This window comes from Rhododendron vialii, chromosome 12a, assembly GCF_030253575.1.
Source record: "Rhododendron vialii isolate Sample 1 chromosome 12a, ASM3025357v1".
Taxonomy (NCBI): Eukaryota; Viridiplantae; Streptophyta; class Magnoliopsida; order Ericales; family Ericaceae; genus Rhododendron; species Rhododendron vialii.
Genome location: NC_080568.1, coordinates 25,234,265 through 25,253,935, shown reverse-complemented (window position 1 = coordinate 25,253,935; position 19,671 = coordinate 25,234,265). Strand labels below are relative to the sequence as shown.

The 19,671-nt window shown below is 37.9% G+C and overlaps 2 protein-coding genes and 1 long non-coding RNA gene across 6 annotated transcripts; 2 read left to right on the top strand and 1 right to left on the bottom strand.

The window, feature by feature from the left end:
- The first annotated feature begins 363 nt into the window (after positions 1–363).
- On the top strand, positions 364–11,809 carry LOC131311426 (beta-glucosidase 40-like). 2 transcript variants are annotated; one of them, XM_058338887.1, is made up of 13 exons: positions 364–642; positions 7,171–7,237; positions 7,329–7,387; positions 7,917–7,992; positions 8,132–8,203; positions 8,343–8,430; positions 8,517–8,772; positions 8,982–9,097; positions 9,386–9,609; positions 9,732–9,763; positions 10,036–10,138; positions 10,850–10,958; positions 11,257–11,809. In XM_058338887.1, the coding sequence occupies exons 1-13, from the start codon at positions 508–510 to the stop codon at positions 11,507–11,509; spliced, it is 1,590 nt and encodes a 529-aa protein (XP_058194870.1). In that variant the 5' UTR covers positions 364–507; the 3' UTR covers positions 11,510–11,809. The 2 variants fall into 2 exon arrangements, with proteins under 2 accessions (XP_058194870.1, XP_058194871.1); XM_058338888.1 differs by lacking the exon at positions 364–642 and adding an exon at positions 5,451–5,486.
- Positions 11,810–12,289: 480 nt separating this feature from the next.
- Positions 12,290–12,907, bottom strand: LOC131311428 (uncharacterized). Its single transcript, XR_009195491.1, has 2 exons — positions 12,804–12,907; positions 12,290–12,725 (listed from the first exon to the last, which is right to left on the bottom strand). It is a non-coding gene; the product is annotated as an uncharacterized LOC131311428 (long non-coding RNA).
- Positions 12,908–14,477: 1,570 nt separating this feature from the next.
- LOC131311018 (uncharacterized) lies at positions 14,478–19,421 on the top strand. Of its 3 annotated transcripts, none has more exons than XM_058338330.1 (3): positions 14,478–14,757; positions 17,389–17,558; positions 17,911–19,421. In XM_058338330.1, exons 2-3 carry the CDS (start codon positions 17,402–17,404, stop codon positions 19,104–19,106), a joined length of 1,353 nt encoding a protein of 450 aa, XP_058194313.1. In that variant the 5' UTR covers positions 14,478–14,757; positions 17,389–17,401; the 3' UTR covers positions 19,107–19,421. The 3 variants fall into 3 exon arrangements, with proteins under 3 accessions (XP_058194313.1, XP_058194314.1, XP_058194312.1); XM_058338331.1 differs by lacking the exon at positions 14,478–14,757 and adding an exon at positions 14,763–14,902 and having other exon boundaries at positions 17,408–17,558; XM_058338329.1 differs by lacking the exon at positions 14,478–14,757 and adding an exon at positions 15,861–16,689 and having other exon boundaries at positions 17,408–17,558.
- The last annotated feature ends 250 nt before the right edge of the window (positions 19,422–19,671 follow it).

The following is a 19,671-nucleotide window of genomic DNA, read 5'->3' as shown; positions in this document are numbered from 1 at the left end:
TAGTTTTGCTTCAAGTTATTTTTGTACACTATTGTTTTCTGTAACAAAGTTGGAAGTTTCTTAAATACCATTTCTGACACTGAATTAAGCTTATTTTTTGTAAGAACGGCTTAGATCATTTTTTTGGGACATGTAACAGGCCCAAAAAGAATATGTACATGTCGGTACAAATTTTTTCCCTGTACCAATAACACAGCTGTTTTTTCCCCCTTTGCTTGTGATTGGAGAGTAAAAAACGCGAAAAGGAAAGTGAAAGGTCAACGTTGGTCGGTAATTATTACTTCTACGGGCTCACATAGAGGGTGCACCAATGCACCAGTTAGCATTTGCCTCAATGTATATATATTGCACCAGTTAACATTTGCCTCACTTGTTATGCTATGTGAAAGCGTATGAACATAGCACTCGATCACCACCTGCATACATCTCTCTCTCTCTCTCTCTCTCTCTCTCTCTCTCTCCATAGACTACTGATCGTGTAACATCGCCTACCTGGTAAGAAACAATATGTCATTAAGAAAATCAGCCACTGCTTTGGCTATTGCTTTGGTGGTTTTGTGGGCCGAAACATGTTCGGCAGAGATCAGTAGGGCAAGCTTTCCAGAAGGTTTTGTCTTCGGGACAGGCTCTTCAGCATTCCAGGTCTAGTATTCTTCTTCTTCTTCATTAAACGTACCTATTGCTATTTAAGGTGCCAAAGCCATAATTTTGCATTTGTTTTGACTTTCCGACACTATATATAGCAAGCCGGCCAAAAGAATTATTTTGACACCGACGGAGTAATAATATACAAAGGATGAAAAAATAAAGAGCTTAAAGATTTTTGGGATGACCTAGTTTTGGATGTCGGAAAAAGAATTTCGTTACTTGGATTTTCTATTCTAATAAGTAATTTAATTTCTAAATCATAGACATGTATTCAAGTCTTGAGAGAGATGCTTGAGACTAAATTCAAAAATCTTATTCGGGAAACAGTTCTTTAGAAAATTTATACTTCTAATTAAGGCACATTTAATTTCATGCACCATGAGCGACAACGAATGCTCGCACCCTTGCAGATCGAACAGGGCCAAACAAACATGCACGTAGGGCTGCAAACGAGTCGAGTCGAGCTAAGTTTTACCGTGCTCGATCAAGCTTGTTTATTAAGTTTTTAACGAACCCGAGCTCGAGCGCAGTGAAAACTTAATGAGTCGAGCTCGAGCCCAGAGGGCATTGGCTTGACTCAAGCTCGAGCTTGTTCATAAGCCTTAACGGGCCAACGAAAAACGTGTATGTGTGTGTATATATATATATATTCTCGCATAGATCTAATACGACCAAAAATATTTTGATTGTGAAAGTATGTATCTTTCATTTTTCTATTTTCTACAAGAAAATAATCTCAATTTTAGAATAATACTTACATGTAATATTGAAACAGACACCCAAGCCTCAGGCCGGAGTCATGCTACTCACATAACAACTGTGCACAGATCAATCCGATACCTATATGTGTTCGATCCAATCATCTAACTTTTCATTTAGATTTCAGGATAATGGAAAAGTTAGATGATTGGATCGAGCACCTATAGGTATCGGATTGAGCTGATTTTTCACAAGGGACTCTTGAAAAAATATTTTACATTTTTATATTTAACGAATAGATCGGATCATTTGTATAGAACCCAAAGTGGACTCCACATCACAATCTGTGCACAAAAAATCTGTGTGAGTATCATTTCTGGCTGGATTTATGATCACCAAACCTATGGATACCGACCCAAGGGTATTTAACTTTCCAGCTGTGCTACAGGTACGACAACCCATGTACAGTAGCCGCGTACAGATCTATTTTGTGCCCATTTCGGGTCTCACAAAGATGATCAGAGTCGCTCATTTTGTTCTTAATATATTGTTTATGGTCTCTATAAAAAATCATCGCAATCCGATACCAGTAAAGGCATTTAGGAATCATCCGACTTTGCTTTAGAAATTCAGGCCACATTCTGAAGCAAAGTTGTATGATTCGTCAACGCCCTTGCCCTTACCGCTATCGGATTGAGATGAAATTTTACAGGGACCCTAAACGATATATATTGAACAGAATGAGCGGCTCCGATCATCTTTGTGAGATCCGAAACGGGCGCAAAATAGATCTATGCGGGGCTGCTGTACGGGGTTTGCTGTACCCTTTGCATATCTGTTAACTTTCTCTCACTTTTACCTCCCATTCTTTTATTTCATCTGACATATACTAGCTTCACTCATTTGGATCGAAATCATTCCAAGTTTTTTACTCCTAGACTAAACCTTATCACCCCGCATCACATTCCCACCATCGATTTCTCTCTCTCTCTCTCTCTCTCTCTCTCTCTCACTCCATCATCACCACATCATGCGAACAACACCTGAAAGAAACCCATTTCTCTGTTACTAGTACTACTACTATTATGGATTTTAAAATCTCCACTGCAATCGCAAGGCCATTGAAACTAAAAATGCGATGGATTAAAAGAAGTTGCAATGTCGTTATCGAAATTGCAGCACTGTCGTTAATTATGTCCTCTAGCTAGCTAGCTACTAGTCAAACCCTTCTTCGTTCTTAGCAGGTAGTACTATTGTAGCATGGAGGATTATTGTGTAAGGGGTGATTATTAGTTGTGATTATTAGTTATAAAGGGTAGGGGTGAGCATGAACCGAATGGACCCGGGGTGCTGTAGTGTAATGGACGATGGACGGTTAAGATCGGTGTCGGCCTCGACGTTTAGATTGTCCAAACCTGACCTCGAGCTTGGTTACCCACTTAGTATTAAGTTTTAAAGAAAAAAGACATATATACAAGAAAAGAAAAGAAAAAAACAATAACAAAAATAAGGTTATATTTGTGCATTTAGCTTGAATTACATCAAAAATTTATATTCAAAATGAAACCCGGTTATAGTGTTTTATGATTACCAAAATTTGGAGAGGATTATCATTCACATCATCCTCTCCAAATTCTTCATTACTTGCCTTTTCAACTTGACTTGAAAGAATAGATTTTTATTTTTTTTTGCATCAAATAGGCTAGATATTGAACCCACTAGTGATTTTTCCATTGCATCTTTTCGTTGCCTCACTTTTCTATTTTAAGACCCGGATTTTTGTTTGCCAATTCTCACTCTATTCTTGTCATTCTCAATCTTCGTCATAGTACCTATTGTGAAAGTATTATGCATCATGATATGATTTTATGCCTAAAAATACAAGATATGATGAGATCACGATGCATAATACTTTCACATATTATCATGACATGATTTTATGCCTAAAATACAAGATACGATGAGATCACGATGCATAATACTTTCACACATATATTAGTATACCTCACTAATAAAAAATTCAAGACAAGTAATCCTACTAAAAACTCACAAAATTAATAATGTAGTGTGTACAATGACAGTTCAAATGTCATACTTATTAATTCATTAGTTCAGCCGTGTCACCGAAAAATTATTTTGTTGCAATAAAAAAAACAGTCAAAGGATCTAACCAATCCATATTAATTTATTATGTTGTTGCTCCACTAAATACACGCACTAACCGAAATAAAGATTAAAGACAAGCTCCACTAACAGTAAGACTAGAACTGAATAAAGATTAAAGAAAAAAAAGAAAGTTCACTTACTTACCATCAATAACGAGGCGAGAAAGAGGAGAACTAGAAAAACAAAAGTTGAGTTCAATTTTTTCAACTTCGGCTGTTCTGCGACTCGGCGTCAAAGAATCTCAAGCAGGGCCGGCTATCTGTGATGGAGATTGGAGAAACAAAACTATTCGTAGTCCAATATGATGGCCTGAAAGCTGATGGGTATTTCCCCTTCAAATTAAGTTAAGGTTTACACTACAAGGTCCACTCCAGGTATCGAAAACTTGGAGGCAAGTAAAATCGCAATCCTATCCCCTTTTTTTATTTTTTTCCCGCTATATGCCCTTCTAATTTTCTTTTTATCTTCTATTTACTCCATGCATAGAACACCTTCTGTTTTTGTCCTCCTAATTTTCTTAAGTATCATAATTTTTTAAAACGGGTGGAAACTACATATTTTCAATTCTTTTTGGATTATGCCCCTAAATTTTTTTCTAGTGGGATTTCTACTTCTTTTTTTTTTTATATATTTACAAGATTTTTTTTTGTTGCCCCTTGCTGGAGGGTTGCCCAAGTCTGCCGGCTTGCGGGGCTTACCCCCTAGCCTGCCCTAGTTAAGATTTGTAGGAGTTTGGATTAAATCCAAGCCGTCCACATGGAGATGGACGGTCCGATTGGCGGCGGGTGCACTACAGCCCATCCCATTTCATACTGAATTGGTACGGTTTCATAATAAATTAAGAACCAAATCAATGCCTACGGGTATGAATTTGGAGGACCAAATTAACCCATAAAGTTCATAGAACCAAACCATTATAATTCGATTCCGTTATATTTTGAACCAAATTTTGCTTGAAACCGAGGTATTATATTCATAAATTATTTAAAGTACTTAATTATAATTGCATAGATAAATTAAATCAAAATTTATACTAAAATTAATTATGTTAAAATCGCAAAAACTCAAGAACATCAACTACTAACTTAGTGTAGAATAGTAGGATACCAACCATTAAAAAAACTTCTAAGTCTTGAACTAACAAATTGAAATAATCAAATAATTTTGCATCACTCAAAAGCAACTACAAATACCAGATAACGTCCCCGCTTGCTAGCACTTATAATCCAACTTATTTTCTAGCTTATTTTTGTTTTAAAAAAGCTAATGAAGAGTGTTTGTTACCAATTATGAATAATCACGTATTTAGCTTTTCTAGCTTATTTGACCAAAAAAAGCTAGATTATTTAAAGTTCTAATTTGAAATTTTTTTGCTTAATTTTATAAGTTGTTAGAACGTAAATGGACAAAAGAATCGGCCCGGTTTGGTTCAGTTGGAATTGTCATCATCCTAATAAAGTTTCGCTGCTAAAATAACAGGAATAACCCCTCGTCGGTCCAGCTTGCTATATTCTTCCCCTCTCCGGTTCACTCTCACTCTCACTCTCTCTCTCTCTCTCTCTCTCCAACCTGACAACCATCAACGCACTTCAAACCTTGTAGATCCTCCACCAATCATGGCTGCCCGCATTGCCGTCTCCGGCAACTCTCGACCCTCCTCCATTACTCCACTATTTTTCGATGACCCCTCATTGGCGACAACTACCGCCCCAATATTTATCCCTCTCCAACACCAACCTCAAATTACTAATTTTTACTTCAAGTGCGTCGATTCTGCTTCAAGTGCGTCGATTGTGCAAAACAATCCGTTCGCGGCATTTGCTTCCTTAACTCTTAGAAGGGCTAATCCGTACGGGCCAATTGCTCTAGCTAGTGGACGATGGAATTGGTTCGCAGCTCAGCTTAGTAGAGGTTCGTATAAACTGATCCGGACACCTTATAAAAACTGTAGCATGTCCGGTCTGAAATTGAAGGTATTCCATGAGTAGCATTATACAAGAATGAGATTAAATTCTAGCACGTCCGGTCTGAAATTGAAGGTATTCCATGAGTAGCACTATAAATGAGATTAAATTCTTTCCACCGGCGACTGAAAAATTCTACTTTTTCACCATCACCTTTTTCGTTTTGTTTATTGTTGATCGGAATCGTTCATCTTAGACCCTATATAGCAGTGTATCTACGCACAAATTAAACTTGATCGGACATCAATGTGAGTATCAAAAATTCGAATTTTGTTTTGTAAAATAAAATGGGATTTTGGACCCATTTTGACCTAGAAAACATCAAAATTGGAGAATTATTATTTCACGTAAACTTGCAGCCCTTTATACCAACTTTGCAACCCAATTTGAAATGCCTCAATCGGATATTTCGTTAAGTTCGGGTGTTTATTGGAAATCTTTTTAAAACAACTTTTAAAGTTGTTCGTTTCTTGTTCAAAAGCATATAATCGAAGTCATGAACAAACTTGATTTTTTTTTTAAAAAAAAAAGAAGAAGTCATGGGCAAACAAATTAAATGGCCCAACTTTTGAGATGTCACCAAAATTCCGCTACGACATCTATTGCAAACTTGTTCTTTACTTTTCAATGAAAGTGCAGCTGCAATACAAAGAAAAACATGTGGGATACGTCTTTGGGTTCTAACCCATATTGAATCCATTCCCAACCCATATAAACCCATTATAGTATTGACTTCAAAAGCCACAAATCCTCTTCCCAACAATTTTCTAAGTAAAAGAATAACTTATTGGGGAAACAATACATTGTAATAGTGGATCTACTTTTTTATGCTTTACAAGCGTGTTACTTACACATTACACGGGCACGGGCCCTAGCTTGAAAAAATGTTGGGTGGCCAAACCAAAGAGGCCACCTTGCTGGGCTTGCTTGAAAGGTCAGTGCTTGGGGTCTCTTTGTTTGTTTGTTTGTGTGAAAATGTATGTGATGTGGTTCACCTGAACTTCAGGATACTTATTCTTGATGTGAACATTTAAACCTCTCATCTAACTTTGATGTCAATTGAACAACCAAAACATCATGAGTTTACTGCATGGAATACTGGTTACGGAAGCGGTAACACATGGGCAAAACTATGCGGAGAATCGGTTTATGTTCCTTCGAGAAATGGCTAGAAAACCGGGCCATTTCTCAAGAGGGATGGGACTCGTGTTGTGGTTCTGTTGGTGACAATGGTGTACAGTGAGAGGCCTTTTCTTGGAAGGTTTAGTTTTGGTTGTGTATTTTGTCACTTATAATTGCTGACAAAAGCATAACCCGTTGGTTGGTTGATCCAACGGCAGACGGATGAAGGGTGTTTAGTGTAATGCCAGTAATAAATCTCATGGAGGGAGATCTCATTTCCGTGCCTCAAGGGTATGGATGTCTGAGTTGCAAACCTCTGGGCTGTCAATGAAGTTTACCCTTACTCAATACATTCTCTAGCATCCTTCGAACAGATCGGATATATACAGGATCAGATTAGTTGGACATTCAGTGGTCACGCGATTAAATCATAGTTCGTTTCCTAAAAATAAATTGACGGCAAGAATAACTTCGAGAAAAAGACCTCTTTTAACTAATTATAACTGTCTTGTGACTACTAAGTTCCACCAACTGCTTTTGTTAATTGGTCAATGGTGATTGTATTTTGCAGTATGAAGGAGCAGTGAAAGAGGATGGCAGGGGCCCCACAATCTGGGACGTATTTTCACGCACCTTCGGTAAGCATTTCATCATCAGAAAAGAATTAAAACAAGATACCCTCTTAATTGGTGTATTGTACGCCCTATTTTTCTCTTTCTTCTTTTGCAGGAAAGATTTCTGATTTCAGCAACGCTGATGTTACCGTAGACCACTATCACCGATTTCCAGTAAGTCTGACGAATAGTTGGGCTTTTAACACCTGCTAGATAGCCTAAAAAAGTATTGAGAAGAGTACCTAGTATTTGAATTATGTGGACTGATTTCATTCTTGGTTGTAGCCCACATCAGACGATACTTTTCATCTCTTAGGTATTATGTTCTGTGAATGTTATGGATAATCCCATTGTGGCTTTTAACAGTGCTACACTATCCAGTAAATATCCAACAAGTATTGAAAATTTGAATTTTGCGCGACATCTCTTTATGGGCCCACGTCACATCAACTTTGAATATACACCATGCATTTCACTTTCTAATCATTTTTCTTTATGAAAATTCTGGATACGCAACTTTTGGTATGTGCAACTGATCTTTACGAAAGAGGAAATCAGACTGTAGTTTTCCAGATGTGGTCGTTCGTGAAAACAACCAAAAGAGCTATGGTTCTGGCAATAGTTCCCATTTCTTCTTTTCAATTGTCTGTTTCTCTTTCTTGCTCAAATCTATATTTTACGTGTTTGTGTTTGTGTGAAATAGGAAGATATACAACTTATGAAGGATATGGGAATGGATGCATACAGACTCTCCATTGCCTGGTCCAGGATTTTCCCTAGTAAGTTTCCTTACAATAATAACGAAAGATGGACTTCATCAACATAGTATATGTCTATACCCTATGCCATTTTCCTGATCCAAAGATAGGTTTAAAACAACTAAGGAAGTTTTTCTTACTCTCTATCTTGGTTTATTAGATGGAACTGGAGAAATCAATCAGGCAGGAGTTGATCACTACAACAGTGTCATCGATGCTTTACTAGCTGCTGGTATCGCCTAGTTGATTTCGTTTCTCCCTCTATGAATAAATCACATTGAACCATAAGTGGTGTTTCCCACACATATTCACGTCTCTCCTCCACATCGAGATGATATAAATGTGTTCTATTGGTATACATATAAGTGCAGGAATTGAACCGTATGTTACAATCTACCACTGGGACCTTCCTCAAGCCTTGGAAGACAGATACAATGGATGGCTTGACCCCCAAATCATGTACATCGACTCTCTTCTAAATAATAATTGAAAAATCAATGCTAGATAAGTAAGACAAAAGTTTTTTGATTCCTTTCTTTTGTCAGATTGGACTTCACAACCTATGCAGAGACATGCTTTGAGAAATTCGGCGACAGAGTGAAGCATTGGACTACATTCAACGAACCTCATACGATTTCCACACAAGGATACGATACAGGTCTCTTTGCTCCAGGAAGGTGCTCCATCCTTCTTCACCTCCTCTGCAAGGCTGGAAACTCTGCAACCGAGCCTTACATAGTTGGCCATAATCTTCTTCTTGCTCATGCAACTGTGGCAGATATTTACAAAACAAAATACAAGGTATTGGCAGAGGATTTTGAAATACAAGATATTGGCTAAGGATTTTGTCAAGAATAAATGGAGTTTTGCAAGAGTTCAATGACACGGAAGGAAGATGCAATATGCAACTAATTCTATCCCCCACATAGAACTATGTGTTTATAATTTCGGTCGTCAAGTACGCATGCTACTAGTTTAACAAAATATTTTGTTATTTAATTGTTGGGCAGCAAAAGCAACATGGATCTCTCAGCATATCATTTAACGTTATTTGGTATGAACCAGCAACAAACTCCATTGAGGACATTGAAGCAACGCAAAGAGCACAAGATTTTCAGTTAGGCTGGTATAAAACTTCGTCACCTTTGCTCGTGTAGTTTCTAGAGCTATTTGAGCAAGAGAAAATAATTTTGTTTGCATGTAGTGAAGATATAAATGATTTCTACATTATCAGTACAGTGCACATGTTTTTTTTCCTTCCAGAAGTACCTCTTGTCCATTCACGAAAAGGATTTTAAAACGAAATGCGTTCTTGTGGTTTTTGGTGACAGATAGTTCAATTTCTCTGTAAACGTAACTAAAAATACATGTTCTAACATGAGTTGATACTAATACTATGTTGCCTATATTACAGGTTTCTTGATCCTCTGATCTTTGGCGATTATCCAAGCTCGATGAAAGATAGAGTTGGAAGCCGATTGCCCAGATTTACGAAAGCCGAGTCTGCTCTTCTAAAGGGGTCCTTGGATTTTGTGGGAATAAATCACTACACAACATTTTATGCCTGGCATAACACCACCCACATAGAAGAAGTCCTTCTCCATGATACCACATCAGACGCTGGTGCCATTACCCTCCGTAAGTGTTTTCCATTCCCTATTCCATATATCTCGCTGGCTCGTTTATTCTCAAGTTTTACTTGATGCAGTGAGTCAGTGACATAAGGTCTAACTATTTGTTGTGTCACTTTTATTTTTCAGCATTCAGAAATTTAAAGCCCATAGGAGCCAAGGTATGTCATCTGACTAGAATACTATGTAATATCACTGGGGCACTTCAAGTGCAACCAGTATTTGGATTTGCTGCAGAAAATTTTCAAAAAACAAAACGAAAACAAAAGGACGACACGAGTGATGGCAACCAGATTCAAACTAGTTTCTCTATTACTACATATTTAAGTTCCTAGTTATGATTCGATTCGCAGCCTTTCCGTTTCCTTTGTTACCAATTTATGTTCGACGTAAAAGCTTTTTCATCGATTTCTAATAGATTACCTGATGTCAGGCAAATGCCATATGGTTGTACATAGTTCCAAGTGGGATCAGAAAGTTAATGAATTACATCAAGCAGAAGTATGACAACCCTCCAGTCATCATCACTGAAAATGGTAGGCCTCTGAGTCCTACTTTCTGTTCTTTTGAATGATAGTATTGTGTATTGAGCCCTTGTTTGGCTATTACTGTTATGCCCTTTCAGTCCATTTTTAAGTGTCCCCTATGAAAATCCGTGCAATTATCAGATCGAGGGCTAAAGTACTTCCGTGCACAATTTCGAGCCCTTGTTTGGCTATTACTCTTATGCCCTTTTAGTCCATTTTTAAGTGTCCCCTACGAAAATCCGTGCAAATATCGGATTGAGGGCTAAAGTACTTCCGTGCACAATTTCGAAAAAAAATTTTGGCACCCAATTTAAAGTACGAGTACTAATTGAGATGCGGATTTTCGTAAGTCGATAATAAGATCAGCTAATTAGTACTTTAAATTAGTGCCAATTTTTTTTAAAAAAAAATTATGCATGGAAGTAGAACAAGTACCCCCCGAAAATTGCACTTTTTTCAGTAGGGGACAATTAAAAAGAGACGGAGAGAGTGCTGGTTAATGTTTTAACTAGTTGGATTCCATTGAGTATGTCTGTACTATAATTTTCCTTATATGCCCGTGATTCCCTTCGATACTATCACGTGTACATCTTTGATTTTCATGAACTTACGAAATTTTGGTGACATAATTTCTAAAATTTCAAGTCCAACTTCCGCCTAACAATCATGAACAGGGTGGGTGTTAAAACCATGACAAGCTAAACAGTCTTCCCTTTGCAGGAATGGATGATCCAAATAGCCCATTCATTCCACGTAACAGTGCCCTGAAGGATGAGAAAAGGATCAAGTACCACAACGACTATCTCTCAAACTTGTTAGCTTCTATAAAGTACGTATCGAGTTGCCCTTTTTTCCCCGGTTGGCTTGTTTTTGTATCCTCTGAAGTTTTTAATTTTGAGAATTAGAGAGCTAAAAGTTTTTAATCTGACAAAGCCCACTAAAACAGAACGATAGATAAAAAGTTTGAGAATTTTTCATCTTCTTTTCAAAAAAAATTCTTAAATTCGGTCAATAGTTTTTTAGTTTTCCAACTCCTCTCGTCGAGACCAATCGAATCATTAACTTTCTCCAGACCTGAAATCTAAGGGTGAAAGAGATAATATGTTACGGATTTCACCAAATTGCAGGGAGGATGGATGCAATGTCAAAGGTTATTTCGTGTGGTCTCTATTAGATAACTGGGAGTGGTCTGTTGGATTTGGTTCCCGTTTCGGTCTCTATTTTGTGGAATACCATGATAAGCAGAAGAGATACCCTAAGGATTCGGCCAAGTGGTTCAAGACTTTCTTGGCTTCTGAGGAGGAAAATCAGCAGCGCGACATACAAACTCACCAACCACATATCGAACCTTTGCTCTCTCACGTACATGTGGAGCTTTGAGTGGGGTGAGGCTGGATTTGTTGTTGGTCGGTACGTACTGAACATTTTCGGAGGACAGCAATGCTACATACGTACGTACACACTCACCAACCACAGTATATATATTATGAATAAAAAAAACACTCTACATGTGAAATGATTGTATTATGGGAATATTCTTTGGTTATGGGAACTTTAATTTCTGGTTATTAAACGGAAGATTGGTCATAATTTTTTTTTATGTGCAATATGGCATTCAACAGTATGTAACTTAGTTTGGTGCTCTTTATCAAGTGGAATCCATTATCAATTTGTGTAAAAGTGATCAGGTGTTCAGACTCTCTTTTTTTAACATCTGCATTCTTTAATTACTAGGGGACACATCAGGTGTGGCACACCTCAGCCACATTCCTTTCACATACATGGTCCCGAGCTCCACATGTATGTGAGAGGAGTGTGGCTGAGGTGTGCCAAACCCGATGTGCCTCTGACATTTTTGTTAATTATTCGGTTCACACAGAGGTATGACATTGTCTTGTGTTTGAAAAAGTGAGCAAGTGGAAGGATGTTTTTTTTTTTTTTTTTTTGTGTGTGATGCAGGGCGTCCGGAGCCAACTTGCGCGTACCTCAAACTAATCCCTACAGTCCATTTCACATTTCACAGCCGTTTCGCACGCTTATGCGTGAAAGTGAGGTGATTTGCAAAGAGTTGTTGGCAAGAAAAATTAAATCCGAAAATGGACCAACAAACAGAGACGGAGGAGTAATATGAATACTAGGTCATGTGCAATGGTCATGTAAAAAAACCCATTTGAGTTCACAAATTAATCTTGGTAACAGACTAATATTATACATGAATTAAACGAGGTGGGTGTAATCTGGTTTGGATACATGAGTGATGGATTATCGAAAAAGTAAAGTGATTCAAGACAAACTTGAATCCGGCGTACAAAGATAGATCAGGCATGAAACAATAATTAGACATCCATTCCTGCCGTCTTTCCTACTTTTTTTCCCTCTGAGGGATGGGTTATTGAGGCTGGGCTTCCACTCTCTCCTCCACCCTTACTTTTCCCCTCTGATTTATTCTCTCTTCCCATTCCAACTGCATCCCTCGCCTTCTCTTTCCATTCACCAAAAATCTTCTCTTTGATCTTACCTCTCTTTGGAGGCAATCGAAACTTCTTCCCCTCTACGATCTTAGTTTCTTGAGTTTCCATTTCTTGCCTGGCAGAAACTGCAGAAGTAGCAAAACAGAGTGTCAGAAGAAACAGAGATGAAATTTGTTTCTTGGAAACAGAATGGCAAACAAAACCTCTTTGGAATTACTGACAGAACGAGCCACCTCTGCTATGTTGCCCTCAATTATGTAGATATATATAGTAGTATATTGTAATAAGTGGGTGTGGGTGTGGGTGTGGGGGTGGAGAGGGCTGCTTGGAGGAGTATAAGCTTCCAGTCAAAAGGATTCACTGTGCGCTTCACTTTTGTGGATGAATATTTTCTGGGTATCGTTTTCGAACTCCCTTTTTACCATTCACGCTCATTTCGTTTTTTTTGTTTTTATTCACATGAATTTGCTACATTATCCCTTGATATGCGAAAAAAGTGAACCGGGTAATATGGTAGTTTCACATGAGTTAAAAAAAAAAAAAAGTGCGGAAGGGATGGTAAAACTTAGGTGGAAAAATCATTATCCTATTTCGGAGGTTTATTGGTATGCAATACTCCTCAAAAGCACTTTTAAGGAGAGGGTGTTTGGATGATATACGTATAATACATTTTTCGGAAGAGTTTTGTGAGCAAAGAATACATAATTAAAACCCCGAAAGCTCTTATAGAGATTATTTTTGACGTTACACAAGCATTCTGCAATTCATTTCTGATTCTGCATCTGCAATTCATTTCTGATTCTGCATCAAGAATAACCAAAATTAGTTAATGGGGTGGCCAAACAGGCCCTTAAGAACTACAATCAAAATCCAATGTATTGTCAATCCGGATATTTCCTCACTCCTTGTGAGTTGTGATCCACCTCAAATTTAAACCATTTAGGGAAGGGGGGGACCAGCTCTGCAGCAACTGCACAGCACGTGCTGTGCGCAATCTCGTCCGTTTTATAGTATTTTGAATGATCCGAATTTAAATGCAAAACATTTTTAGAAAAGAGTTAATAAACCTTTTTCCAAAAAAGCTTTATTTAAATCCGGTTCAACTCTTCCCTGATTTTTTTTTATTTAAATTCAGACCATTCAAAATACAGACGAACAGTTCAAATTTGGCACAGCAGGCCCCTGCTTCCTTTAAGGGCCACAAAATCTTTTTTGCTTGGGCCCATGTATCATGAGTACAAGATAATTTTCCGAGACCAGCTTTAGATTCTTTAACCCAACTTTGTTAACTATAAGAGCGCAAGGCCCCGTTCCAGAAATTTTCTTAAAAAATAAGCAGCTTATTTCACATTTTCAAACTCAAAAATAATATAAATGAAAAATAATTTTTTAATTTTTTTTGCATCCTATAAAAGATCTCAATGAGATGTTTCAAATAAGATCCATATTGCATATTTTTAAATTTCAATAAGCCCATAATTTTTGAACTTGAAATTGCCTTCTTAAAAAATATAGGGTTCAGTTTTTTTGCAGCCCTAATTCCGATACCATTTGTAATTGATCTTAGTATCAACAATAGCTCCAAATTTAATTCCTTAATTTGTCATGAATATTGTATACATAGATCAGAAAAACCCAATTTAATTTTTTTGAAATTTTCCAACAACAAATTTCCTTTCTTAATCTGGCCCCTCGAGTTGAAATTCTGGCTCAGCCACTGTTTTGCGGGTTGAATTGATTCGGTTTAGTGGGTTAATCACGACCACAAGATAACTTTCCTGTGCCAAATACGACGTCGACTGGGCCCGGTTAGGCGATTAAGACGTACCGGACCGGATGGGTTCTTCAACGATATCGGGCTCCTTCTTCGAACCGTCCAGTGACGTCGTCTACAAAACCACGAACCGTACCTTTTTGTCAAACCTCATCGTCCAGATCCCCAATCTCAACCTCGTGCCAATCGACCTTCAATTCTCTTGAAATCGACCTTCGAATCCTCAAATCAAACCTTAAATTCGTTCGATTCTCGTCATCCTCTACCGATTGATCCATTTTTCAACCCCCTCCGTTTATTTTTCGCAATTCTAGGGTTAGGGTTTCAGTGCCCGCCGGATAAAGCATCTAGCCCGTCGATTTCTCAATCATCTGTTTCAATTGCTTCGTTGTTGTATATAGGTTCGTTTCTCTCTATTGGCTGGTCCTGATTTTGTAGATTATTTTCATCCCTTTTGTGCATAGGGTTTCAAGGTGTTCGATTTCTTTTTTGGGCTTGCGTGGATCTGTAAATTTCTTGAGGGGTTTGGTGAGTGTCGTCGTTAATTATCCTTCCTGTTTATTTTGATGATAAATTTTGTTCGTTTCTTTAGGGCTAGGCTTTGTTCTTCTATTAACCCAATTGGTTTGGGAATCCCAGATTCTATCTAAAATTATATTTTTTTCTCGTCTATATACGTATTTAATTACGTAAATTTTCGTGTATATTTTAATATTTGTATTTTTGTTTTTATTGTCAAAGTTTCTTTATTTTTTAAATGAAGGGAAATATTGTAATTTATTAGAATCTGTAAAGGAGAAATACATTGGGGAAAAGGAAACAAACATTGCTGCTCTAGTGTGGTTAGTAAATGCTAGCACTTACAACATAAACAGACATGCAAATACATGTACGTGCATATGAATTCTCACGTGTGAATTGCTTGAATTACGTTGCATTGCACCTCCGGGCACATGCTTGGCCATAATTTCCATTTTACGGGCTGCTTCGATATTAAACTTCGATGATTAAGTGAGCTACCAAATACATATGAGAAGAGATGTTTGGAAGTAGACATTTCCATTAGAAGTGTCTGCTGATATATGTGAACATAAAAGTACTGTTGTCATCCATAATAGCCCTATTTACTTGTATGTATGATATGATATCTCACTTACTGTCAAAGCAGAGTGCTGCGGTATTTTTGTTTATATCATTTAAAGCATGTTTAGCTGCCTTTGATTGTGGCAATTGTGGCAATATGTTGCAATAATTTAGGGAAAGCCTTGTGTACATGATGCCCCGTGATGGAATCTTTTTGGGACTTCTTATTTTCAGTTATTTGAAAACATGAATTGCTCCTGCCATAATTGTTCTAGACTTTTATTTGTTTGGCAGTATGTGTGGCAACTACCCAAATGGGTGGATCTGATTCTTTCCACCCTTGAATGCCTAGTGTACGTTGGTGTCAGGCTCCAGACATAAAATGCTCACATTCGAATAATTTCTTCTGCATATTACGTTAAATAACTTTATTGTACTACCCTAATTAGCTTTTTTGCATTGTAATTTCCTCTTTAATACTAGTACAGTTAGTATTTGAATTGTTAAGGATTGGTCCATGGGTGAATGGCTCAAGTTGGTCACAGTTTTAATAGGTTGCGGTTCCTGAATGGGTTTTTCTTCTTTCCGAATGACTAGTACCAATAAGTGGGTTGTTGCTATGTTCTTTTTGGATCATAAGCTGGGCGCCAGATATGGTAGCTGATAGAGGCCTGAATCGGGATACTGATTCAATCACTTATTTGGTGGTTGTGGCCTTTCCTTTTTTTTTTTTTGGTCGATTTGGGTTAGGTTGCTTGGATGTGAGGGGGATGAGGACCATACCTCTGTGTCGTAGTGCTGCAAAAGGAACATACAAAAAGAAAATAGGGAGGAGGCTTTACTGGGAGATATAAACTCTGCCTACCTACCTGTTCTAGCTTCTAAACCATATTGGTCCTGTAGTCGAGAATGTATTTTAGTGGTCCAATGGAGAGGTATCTAGGTATGGCTTAAACTTTAGGTATATGATGGATGACGTCGCGTTGGAGTTTGAGTGTACTTGTAGTATTGAGTTGCTGAGGTGTAATGCTAATTTGTGAATGAAATCGCAATATACAGCATCCTCGAATTCACTGGGTGTTGGCCCAAGGAAACTTGTGAGGTCCGGGTTTGGATGCAAAGGTAATTATGTTAGTATTAGAACCAATAGTTCCTTTCTTGGAGTTCCACATGGGAGGAAACATTATTACAAGAGCAAAGCCACATTGATAACTACTTTCTCCCGAAAAAAGGTTTGTTGATGTTGAAGCATTGCCAATTTTGTAATTGTCAACTGTTTGCTTAATCATAATTTAGAAAAGTTTTTTTTAAGCTTAAAAACGTAGTACATCTCAACACAAGAAAATGATTTGAAATAGAATTTTATACTTGGGGATTGTTTTTTTTATCATGACTTATTGGCTTTCTTTTTTCCCCATGGAAATATTCCTGATACGTCGAGTTGTCGACACCGATATTGGAAACAATAAAAAGATCCCCATATTAAATGTTTGCAGGTGTTACTGTTCAGGAGCTTATTTGGATCTTTTTTCGAATTCTTATGAAAGTTGCCACTTTTAATTTCCCTAAGGGTGCGTATTTTCAGCTTTTCATTAGTCCCAATATTGTGCTAGTACTTCAATCTGTTTTTGTGACACAATATATGGTACATGATGACACAACTCAAACTATAGTTGCTACTTTGGTGATAACTTTGATTCGGTACATCCTACATTCTTTGACATGTGGGGAGTTGCGCTTTGCGTTTAGGTATTGGTTGTTGCGTCTTGGTATTGGTTGTTGCAGTCTTAACCCTTTTTCATGTCTAGGAACAACTGGTGGAATAAAAACTGTGTGATTGTAAAACACCAAAGTATTGATTTCTTTTGGAAGCCATTTTTCTGCACTAATACGTGTGAATTCTTTTCATTGTTCATCAGGTTTTTTTGAACCCTTAGTTGTCTAATGCAGGTCCAAATGGGATTGAAAAGACCTTTTGATGAGGAAGAGTTTCAGGAGTTTCCCCTTAAGCATCCAAAACAAGTCGATTATGGCAACAAGCTGACCTCATTGGACGAAATTTATCCTTGTTATGAACCTACTCAAAAGGTTGATATTCCAGGTAAGAGTCAGTCTTTTCTGAAGTTGAGATAAGCTGCACAACTGTTCTAGGGGCTTAAAGCCGTGCACTAATTTGTGCTACACTCTTTAATTAGCAAAAGTCCATTGCTACTAAGATTAAAACAAAACAAATGTAACCTTGTCGGATGGTTTCAAAAGATTTGGTTTCACATGACGTTTAGGATTCGGAAGCATTCTTGTGAAGAAGAGTAATGAGCATTTTAGTTTTGGCTATCTCACTTTTGACCTGTGGCATAGTGATTTATGGCGTGTTACAAACTCGACTAAATCATATATCCTTCCTGATTACCATATTTCACCAGTGATATTTACTTTGATATTGATATGAGTAGGTGAAGGTGGGGGCTTGTTTTATAAGTATAAATCGCGTGATTCGCATGATGGATTCAAGGAGGACGGCAGAAACATGGTCTCATATCTTTCTGACAAAAGGTTTGAAACCAGTGCTCCCTTGTCATGGGTCACCAGCTGTAGTACTAGCAAGGAAGATGCTTCCTCTGGCACCACTGTTTGCTCCTCTCTTCCTTCAAGATACCTTGATTTGTACTTTCCAGCCAAACCAATTGTTCAGATTGAGCCTAAATATTCATCATTGTGGGATGGCTCTCCTAGAAAACAGGTTCCTATCGGACAAAATCATCAAGCTGATGTTTCTGAGTGGGACCCACTATCAGTGGACAAATGTTATTTGAGTTCAGGTCACGAACTGATGGGTGAATGCATCCTTTGGATGCCTGATCAAGAATTGTCTGCTCAAAGTGGAATTAAGGCTGGAGATGGTAGAAAGGACTGTCTGTGCGCTGACAAGGGTTCCATAAGATGCGTGCGACAGCATGTCCAAGAAGCAAGGGAAAGGCTAAGAGAAACCCTTGGGCATGAGAAATTTAGGCAGTTAGGGTTTGGTGATATGGGAGAGGAGGTATCGAAAAAATGGTCTGAAGAAGAACAATGTGTCTTTGATGAAGTTGTGTACTCCAATCCTGTTTCATATGGTAGAAATTTTTGGGAGCACCTCTCTGAGGTCTTCCCATGTCGAACAAAAATGGAAATCATCGGATATTATTTTAACGTATTTATGCTCCGTAGGAGAGCAGTTCAGAACAGATCTAACTTTCTGGATATCGACAGTGATGATGATGAGGAGCAGGGAATTGATGCAGGTCCACCGGGGGTTAAACAAGAAGACTTTAGCATAGACTACGAAGATGTATCCCATGATGATGATGATGACGACGACGATGGCGGCGATTGTGATGGTGGAAATAGCGAGGAAAATTGCTGTACCACTGAATATGATGTGGGGAGAAGTATTTTCCACCATGTGGGTACAAATTTGGATAATTGTGCTCAAAATGGCTCGGCTGATAGGTTAAGCCCTAGTCATTTTCTTGAACCATGTTATGCTAAAGTGTGGGAAGCCTGGCACCCGATGAGTCCGTTAAAAGGCTTTGATCTTCTGTCTACTGGGAAGATGATTGAAGAGATATTCGGTTCTTGCACTCAGAATAGCAAGCTGTGTGATGATTAAGGCATTAGCTAGTGTCTCAACGGGATGATCTCTCTCCCGCATTTTGCAGCATCTATTTGGAATGTGCCGCGGTAATGAGGGACGAAATCCAAGTTTCGAGAAGTTCATTTTCTGCTCAACCATAAAAGCCTCTAGTTATTCTGTGCAAAACCATTTTTCCAAATTTGAGGGTTTTTTAAGTTGGGGTTTACGTCCTATGGAGTCTTTCCATTACCTGCAATGCTAACCTTTTGTCGTATATAAGTTTGTGTTGTTGATATAAGAACATCAGAAAGTCAAGAATTCCCTCCTGGATGTTATGAGCTTGTTCTGTTTGACTGTGTTCTACCTTTTTTTTCTTTTCTTTTTTTATTTATTTATTATTATTGGCATGGAAAAGCTGGGAGTTTGGTCACTGTTTTGATCTCGAACCCACTTTTTCTAATTTTTTGTCCAAATATAACTTTGGTGATTAAGAATAAGTTGCTAGTATTAATTTTAGTTAATAGAAGGGACTCACAATTTGATGAGTGATGTTTAATCTCCATATTTGATGAGAGAGAAAGGTTGCAGGTGGAGTGGAGTG